Below are 9,572 nucleotides of genomic sequence, written 5' to 3' on the forward strand. Positions count from 1 at the left end.
GGCTTATTGGGTAAGTAAAACAGTTGTGTACTTGAAATTTCAAGGTAAGTTATTATTGTCGTGTTATTGAGATTATAAATATCATTGAGATAGAAACCGTGAAACAAATAAAAACATCTATAGAAAATTTCTGTATATGATTAGAGAGAGAATTGAAAAAAAAAAAAAAAAAAATATATATATATATATATATATATATATATATATCTTTCAATTTTCTTTATTCTTTATTTTTAGTTTAATTAAGATGAGAGTTTAATTGTCTTTTTATTGCTCTACATGATACTTATTATATGGTGAGAAATGCCTCAAATACAGGGGGGAGTTTCACGGGGGAGTGCCAGGGCACACACATGGGTGGGTCCTGTGCGTTGTTTTTTTTTTTTTTTTTTTTTAAACATGCGGGGTCCGCTGCTACAATAAGGAACCTATGAGTCCCCTGTATGAACAATCCATATACTTGGGGCTTTTTTCTTATATGGTTGCACATTTTCATTATGTACTTTCTATAGGAGCAGTTTTTCCTTCAATGGCATGCGTATTAAGATCATCACTATAGCTGATTTGACTTTGGACAGCAAAGTTGCTTGTTTCTTGCCTATAAATAGGAATGTAATTGTCCCCCCAAACACCGAACTCTTTCTACACATTTTCAAATTACTCCAATCAATGCCAAAACTCCTCTCTATGACTATTGAAGCAATTTACCTCCTACTAATTATCAATTAAGTTGACAAAAATCGACCTAATCATTTTCTGACGTCAACAATTGCTATTTTTTTTTTAATCAAAAACTTTATCGAAAATGGCTAACTAGGCAGCTCTTTAACGAAGCAACAATCGTCACTTAGAAGCATACATGTTGAACATGGCAATTTTGGAAGAGCTACTAATTAAAGATTGATTAAAATTATTCACTTGAGAAATGTACAATTTGACTTCCATACATTACAGATGTTAGAGGTGTAACTTTCGCTAAGAATCAGACCGTATAAAAATTTTTGTAAATAACGAATTTTTCAGATTAGTCTGTTATATTAAATTTATGTGAATTATATTTTTTACTTTTCATTCAAAAGAATGTTACTATAGCTATCTTGATTATCTAGCAATAATAATAATAATAATAAATCTCACTATTTCTTTTGTACTTAATTCTTTCACTCGTCTTTCTAATTGAATCATTTGTCATCAAAATCACCGTTTTGTTTTATTTATAACTGGACTTGATCTATATAAACTAAATGACGAAAAAAATTAATTCTTTCGCATATAAAACTTCACCAGGTTTCTATACTGTATGTTGATTTTCCTTTTCAAAAACTCGAAACGAAATGGACAAACAGATCTTGAACAAGTACTTCTGAATTCTAGTACTAGAGAACTATTTCATTTGAAAGTTAAAAGTAAATTAGGGAAACAATTTATCTTTTGTCGACAAACCTTATAAACAAAGATAAATTACAGTAATCACATTAGTCCATAGTTTCTGCCACTTTTCACATTATACATCTCACAGGCATGAATCCAGGAAACATCACTATACATGGGCCCAGAACGACCGGATTATCCGGTTATTCTGATTGAATACTTTGAACTCTAAAGAAGAGGCCTCAAAATCTTGGTTCAAAACGACCGGTCTCTCGGATTCATATCAGTTTCTCTTGCCACCGGAGATGATCGGGTCAGGCTGGAATCAGGGAAAGCCATAGCAGTGCAATATCAGTAGTTACAACTGTTTCATGGATCTGTCCCTAATAATGAATTCACAGGCTTCAAGGATTTTTATGGGAAACACGCTTAATGAGGTGGGGTCAAGGGGGAGACGCGATGCAGGTCCAAGTGACACAATGTCATGCAAAGTAATAAAACAGTTTCAATTCTTGCTTTTACAAACCAAAGTCGATTCTATGACTACGGGAAATGCTGACTTCTCATGCCTGTCAATCTAATGGCTAATATGCGTCTGGATAATAGCACAAGGGATCAACCAAAAGTTAAATAAAGAAGACCCATATAGCAAAAACATCGATTTTTTATTTTTTATTTTTACCAAAAACGTGAGACTTCATTCTGCTAGCACTTGCTCAATCCTCATGCAAAGCCTTCATCAGATATAGTCTACTAAAGCTTTGTCCAGCAACACTGCATGCCATAAGTCGACATAACATGATATCAATTTCTGAAGTATAGACCAATTTATAACAATTACATTGGATAAATTATGTAATCTTAACCTGGCACAGGAGCGTATATCCTACTTACAAGAATGTCAATGAAGAAATGGGTAGCAACATGCTTAAAAAGGAAGTGATGTTTTGATTAATAGGCATCTGTATACACGAGTAACTATTCTCATCAAAAGTAAAAATGAAGTGGCTAAATATGTGGTACAGATCCACACCCATACGTCAACAATGGGATGTGAAGAGCATCAATAGAATGTTTTATCATAATCATTCTAAAATTTCAAAAATCATACTTCCAATCCAGTCTGTCTGACATCCTGATAGAGAACATTAAGATGGCAGGCCTTGCACAAGACTCACGGAATGTTGGCATGAAACAAGATAAATTTTTAATCACCCTTATATCAAGTTTTGAGCTCAAACAGAGAGTTATTAGAATAGACAAGCACCAGTTATGAATAAAATTAGATTCATGCACAGAAGGAAGAGGATAAAATATACCCGTTAATTTGGTTGCAGTAGTTGGAAATTTGATTCGTTATGAGAAAACTATCCAATCGTGAAGGCTCGGGGATAGGCTTGAAAACCGGGTTTGAAGGATCCTCCTCGGGCAATGGTTCTTCTCCAGCAGCTTTTCGTGACATGTTTTCAGTCCTACAGGACATGTTAATGAAGCATAGAATAATTAAAGAATGACATTGACATGCAACCTCAATAGAAATCTCTTTATCATCTAAATATATTTTCTGGGGGGAGATATACTCATATACATATCTAGACATGACATAATATTGATGCATATGGAGAATAAGTTTCAGTTCAAAGAAATTCATATTCAAGTCCCGTAGCAACTCAATTGATCATTTTCACTCAGAGAACTTTGTACCCTCCAAATATTAACTCAGAGACCAAATTTTGGTTCATGCTCCAGCACAAAGTCCTTCCAGCTTGACCACTTCTATTTAAGAATTGAAAAACACATTCTTAGCTTGATTATATGAATGAACTTGGTAACAATCCATGTGTCCAGCTATACAGGGTCCCATCGTTTTTTTACTTTTTGCCCTCTTTCCTTTACATTTTCCCAAATGCAGAAAACCAAGTAGAATAACCTCTATCAGTATCACATCATACCAACCAGTTCTCCGTTTCCTTGAGATCTCAAAATTGCCCACCACGATACTCTTTCTTTTCATCTAATATTCTACTTTAGACTACCTTCTGAGCCACCCAAGACACTCCTTTGGTTTGCATATCAATAAATCACACCACAACCAACCCAAAAAAAAACAAAAAAACAAAAATGAAGAGGAAGAAAAAAACTTGAAAACATCAACAAGAAAAAGAGCCCAAGTAAAAGTTACCTTCTTTTCTGAAGCCAGGCTTGCTGCTGAGCTTGTTGACGAGAAAGATTCCTATAATAGAATTGAAACTGAAAAAGAAAAAGGGTCATGTCACATGCTCAGCAAATTATGCCCTGTCGAAGACTGACCTTTTGTTGCTCCATTGACAAATCATCCATGCATTCGATTAGAAACTCCATATTCCTCTCTAAGAATGGATTGGTGGACAGTTGCAACCTATCATAGTCACACTATCACGTGACAGAAAATATATTATAACTCGTACTCAAATTTACTTTAAACAAGAAGTATGCTTAGAGAAAAGGAAAAACAAGATTACCTGTTTGACAGGAGTATCAGTCTCCAGTTCAGTCATAAAAGCACTGATAAGAGCAGAATTTGAAACCTTAATCTGTCAAAAAATAAAAATAAAAAATAAAGACACCGCCAACATGTATACTAAATTACTAATATTCTGCCACCTCTAAAAGTTCCTGTAAGAGACAAATTATCATGCTACTGCATACCATTCCTACCAAAATAGAATCAACAAAATGATGCAGGATACCCATATGCTTACATCATTACATGGCTATATGAGGACTAAAAGAAAGCAGGAACTAATATTCATGCAGAAGTCAAAACATGGTAAAGTAAAACAAATACGACAAGGTACCATGTGTTCCTAAGCACAAATTTAAATTTACCTCAAGAGGAGGGAGCTTAAAGTCATGCATATCACAGAAACTGCCTTCTAAAATGATGGATTAATGGTCATTAATTGTTGAGTCAATAAATTAAGCTCCAGTTATTGTAATTTCTAAATAAGTACAAACTTTTGCAGATTACATTTGAAGAAAATAAGGAGCCTATTCTGAAATTTCAATTACAAAGAGAGAACTTGGAAGTATATATTCAAGTAACTCAAGCAAAAGATGCATCAGAAAAACATATAGTTAGCTACATGATATGCAGTATACAGAGGAAGAGATCTTAAAAGTAACAGTGTCAAAATGAAAACTAGAATGGCTTTAAAGAGAACAAGAGATTATCTGTGACATACAGGAACTCCTCAAAGATATCCACCCATGAAAGATTCTTCTCCCTCAACCTGATAAGTAAACCCTTATTAGAAAATAAAATTAGTTATAATCCTCTAGGGTAACTAAAGAAACAAAAGAATCCTTTTTAACCATCTTTGAAAGGACAAAAAAGCAGAAATGTAAAGCATACTTCTCTCCAGTGAAGTTATTATTTTTATAAAGATCCATGAATGAATCAGCAAGCTTCAAAGCCTTCAAAGCTAGGACGCCTTGGTTGGATCTTGATGGGTCATAAACAATACAAACACATCGCCTAATATTCTCCTGCAACCAGAAGAAATAACAGAAGTTAGGCACGCAAAAACTAACAATATGGTGAGATTGCAACATATCGTACTGCTACATTCAATGTCAGTTTGGTAAAAATTGTTTAGAGCCAATTGGCTGTTCCAAATTATGTAGTCTAGCCCAGAATGTCTCAAATAGCATGGCAAGCAACTAAAGAGCGTGCACTATATAACCAAGACTTGAAGTATAAAGCCTTGCTTTCAAATGCATTAGATGATCATGCCTACAATCATCTGTTTTATCTCTAGATATGATTCGAATAATAAGGAGAAAAGCAATTTTAGTAATCAAACATAAGGAAAGAACAGAGTAAAAATTTAATGATTCAACGACCTAAAAAATCACTACAAAATTGTCTTTAGAGATCATTTGCTAGGAAGCCAAGAGTAGAAGCTCTTCATTGCACAAGGTTTTCTACATTAATGATACTTAGAAACACAAATTGTTTAGGTTTCTTTTGTGTTCTAAAATAAAATTTAAAAGCCTCCAAAGCTCTGGAGAAGGCATGAAGCTCAAAATGGAGAGGTCACCAAGGAAAGTAAAGATCTAATTAAAAGCATTTCAGTCTTGCCTTCAAAAATTAATATCACTACTACTAAGAGAAGTTTTTCATGTGTGATTTTCCCTTCTAGGGTTGGACCAGAAAAGTACTAGAGAATGAAAAAGATAAAGCAAAGGCAGAGATAATTACCTGATAGTTCATGAAAGTCTCTATGAGTTCCACTGTTTGAAAAGAGCCGAATAATGTTGATTGATACCTGGGAAAGTTTCGTTGAGTTGAATAATGTAGACAGTAAAAAATGTATGTTAAAATAAGCACTTCATTGACTAAAGCAAAAGATATGTCACTGTTAATCTAACAGAAGATATAATATGGACCACTAGCTAGAGCATGTATCTTTTGTTTTAAAGAATTGTTCGACGACACAAAAACAAGAAGATCAAACAAAGCAAGCATTACTCCCGGTAACTTTGGGATAGCCAAAATGGATCTTTTTTCACCACTGTGTTCGGTTCATAATTACATCCACTAGAAGATCCAGTTGGAGCCTCAGCAACCACAATTTTAGTCTTCCCTTCCCATTCCTTCCCTCTTCTAACTAAATCCACAGAAACTGCATCATCCTTATGGATGAAGCCTCTTCAAGTCTATGCGACACATGCCCAAACCAATGTTTAGCAAAGGCTAATCAAGCACCGAGACAATTTACCTTCGAATCGAGGCGCTAGTTTCAAGGCCTTTTGAGGCATAAGCCTAAAGACAAACTAATTAAAAAATTAAAAAAATTATAATAATAGAAAAGTATGCTCATAATAAACTATAAACCACCTTCAAAAACCTATAATAAAACATAAGCCTTTTCGTGTATAGGAAGAAAATAGAAAATAAAAATAAAAAACCATAAAGCATTTTTCATTTAAAAAATAGCCCAAAAAGTTAAAGGTGAGAAGACAAGACAAATGGTTAACACCTAAAAGTCTAAATGAGACTTTCTTGAGGCGTGAGCCTCACAAAGTCAACGCATAAGACTCAAAATGGAATTTAACGCAAAAATCTTAAGAGGCATTTACCAAAAGCCTCACGTGAGGCAGGATTCGAGCCATAAGCCTCAAAAGGCTTAACTAAACCATGGCCCCAACTACCTTAGTTGTTATCCACTTAAGTTGTCCTTAACCATTGCCATGCCCACTTGGTGGTTTACTAAAATTTACCGTGTATATTATTAGATTAATCCTATGTACATCATATACATGTTTATTATCCACATTTAACCAAGTGAAAATCGAAGTCACTCGATTGACCTTATTTCAGAGCTTCAGTTGCTCTAAATTCTCTAAAAGATTTCACCCAGCACATTCAATCCCTGATTGGTACCGATTAAAATTCAGATTTTAATTTAAGTCAAAATCAACAATTAATTTTACTACAACTTTTCAACCATACAATTCACTAATTTTTATCAAAACCTACTAAAACTCTAATTTTAATTCCCACCAAACAGGCTTAAAATGCTCATGTCAATACCAAATATAGGATTGCATCACATGATGTGAAAAACTAACTCCACTTGTTCTTATATCCAATTCTCGTTCCCTTCTCAAGATAAATTGCATCACATGATGTGAAAAACTAACTCAACTTGTTCTTATATCCAATTCTCGTTCCCTTCTCAAGATAAATTCTGTGGCCAGATTGCCCACAATTAGTTTCACAATGCATATGCCACTCAGCCGCTATATTCGCTCCAGCAACCTCTGATCGTAGTAGTTTCCAAATATATGAATTCAAGACTCCAATGCCACATGAATCACAAACAAGGATTTTTGAACTTAATCTCGAATTTTTGTATTTATAACTCACTCAGGCTCCCAAGGCAAGTTCTTTCCGATCACGAAATGACGGATATTGCAGTCATTTTTAGCAAACATATTCAGAGAGAGAAAACATGAGCATGGTTGAATTAGGAACTATTTTTATATTGTGATTCTTAGAATAACTGCTTATATATTGGTAAATATGGATAAAATGGGTGGAAGAGCAGACCCACTCACCATCCAACAGTGTTATTGTCAACATTAACTTCTCTCAAGCACCTCATCATTTCTAGCTGATAATTAGCACCTTCTGCTTCAATCTCTTCATCTTCTTCCCGGATCTATAGTATAATATTTAACCATTACAAGGCAGAACAGTGTCCAAATTTTGCCCTTGTTTGGTCTCCATTTTGATGAGGTTTTGGGAAAAAGGTATTTTGAAATAATAATTTTTTAGAGAATATGTGTTTAAAAAAAAAAGGAAAAGTTTTGGATTTTCCGATTGCATTATTTTATTGAAGAATGTGCAGTTAAAAATGAGTTTTGAAAAAATTGTATTTTTTGTTAGTGGAGCCCTAACAATGGCTTCCTATTGTGATCTAAAAAAAGTAAAAAAATAAAAAATAATAATAATTGATTGAATAATGAAAAAGCCTCAGAATTTTGTATACCGGGAATGGAAAACAATTAGTAACTTCAAGAACACTGCCAACGTCCAACCCAAGCAGTTGTCCTGTAACCAAAGCTGGAGAAAATTCTTGGCAATGCTTTATTATCTTCAAAATAACCTGTACAAAGTAATTAATAAAAGAGAATCTTAAGAAAAACTTAAAAACATATTGTCATTAGTCATTTCCTTTTAGAAGTTACCCAAAAGACAATAGCTCAAGAAGTAAAATAGGGCCCCAAAGCCTCAAAGGCCTGTAACCAGGATATAAGTTCAGCTATGAATTAAACAAAGAAACTTAAGTTAGAAAATTTTTAAATTTGAAAGAAACACACTGTCATAAGACCTGAAACAAAATGGATAGGTTTTGAAGTCCAAAATCCCAATCTATAACAAAAAAGAATTAACAGAATATAAGCAAACGGAAGCAATTTCCTTAAACGTTAAATTTCAATATGCAATCACGTTTTTGGAATTTTTGCTCTTTGAAGTCGTGAACAGGTAGCAATTTTGACCTCGATTTTTCTTCTCTTTTTTTGGAAAATAATCCTAAAGTAAAACTAATTACAGCGTACCAGTCCTTCGATCTGAACGACTCTGAGGAGCGGGGCGGCCTCCTCCGTTGCTGCCACTTGTAAAAAAGACCGTCCTTGTGTAGCCATGGTGTGCTTATCTAGAGAAAGAGTCGATGTGCCTGTGCTGAAGAATGTAACGGAATCAATGGCGATATTGAGAGAATCCCCAGCGATTCCCGAAAGTGAACCAATATGGGCCGGGCCTGAGTACTTTGGGCTATCAAGTATCGACAGTTCGCTCCTCCAACTATCATTATCCCGCTATTTTGGTCCTCTAACTTTCTGTTGAATCTAAACTATTCCTTTATCTTTCACTCAACATCGTATTGAACCTCCATCTATTAGTTCAGATCATGTTACTCATTTAACTGGACTCGATAGTTTGCCATTTTGGTACTCCATCTTTCTATCAAGTCCAAATTAGTCCTTCATCTTTCAGCATCACAACATTGGCACTCGATCTATTAGTTTAGTCCAAATTAGTCATCCAACTACTAAGACACGGTAGTTTGCCCTCAAACTATATTTACCATTATTTTGGTCCTCCATCTTTCTGTTAAGGCCAATATAGTCCTTCATCTTTCACTCATTTTCGTACTGGCCCTCTATCTATTAGTTCAGTTCAAGTTAGTCATCCAACTATAACGACTCGATAGTTTGCCTCTCAAACTATCTTTACCAGCTAATTTAGTCCCCCATCTTTCCATTAAGTCCTTCATCTTTCAATCATAGTTGAATTGACCTTCGTCTATTAGTTTAGTCCAAATTAGTCATCCAACTATTAAGACACGACAGTTTACCCTCAAACTATCTTTACCCATTATTTTGTTCCTCCATCTTACTTTTAAGGACAATTTTGTCCTTCATCTTTCACTCATTGTCGTATTGGCCCTCCATCTATTAGCTAAGTTCAAGTTAGTCATCTTTCTGTTAAGTCCAATTTAGTCTTTCATCTTTCAATCATAGTCGTATTGGCCCTCCATCTATTAGCTAAGTTCAAGTTAGTCATCAAACTATTAAGTCTCGACAATTTGTCCCTCCAACTATCTTTATCCGCTATTCAATCCTCTAACTTTATCTTAAGTCCAATG

At 34.4% G+C, this 9,572-nt stretch overlaps 1 protein-coding gene across 1 annotated transcript; it reads right to left on the minus strand.

The window, feature by feature from the left end:
* Window positions 1-1,368: 1,368 nt before the first annotated feature.
* On the minus strand, window positions 1,369-8,658 carry LOC111384342 (eukaryotic translation initiation factor 3 subunit H). The gene is made up of 11 exons (XM_023008614.1): window positions 8,482-8,658; window positions 7,911-8,027; window positions 7,477-7,580; window positions 5,615-5,681; window positions 4,766-4,899; window positions 4,592-4,643; window positions 3,873-3,944; window positions 3,682-3,783; window positions 3,554-3,621; window positions 2,691-2,843; window positions 1,369-2,145 (listed from the first exon to the last, which is right to left on the minus strand). The coding sequence occupies exons 1-11, from the start codon at window positions 8,566-8,568 to the stop codon at window positions 2,088-2,090; spliced, it is 1,014 nt and encodes a 337-aa protein (XP_022864382.1). The 5' UTR covers window positions 8,569-8,658; the 3' UTR covers window positions 1,369-2,087.
* Between the last annotated feature and the right edge of the window lie 914 nt (window positions 8,659-9,572).

Source organism: Olea europaea, unplaced genomic scaffold (genome assembly GCF_002742605.1).
Source record: "Olea europaea var. sylvestris unplaced genomic scaffold, O_europaea_v1 scaffold290, whole genome shotgun sequence".
Classification (NCBI taxonomy): domain Eukaryota; kingdom Viridiplantae; phylum Streptophyta; class Magnoliopsida; order Lamiales; family Oleaceae; genus Olea; species Olea europaea.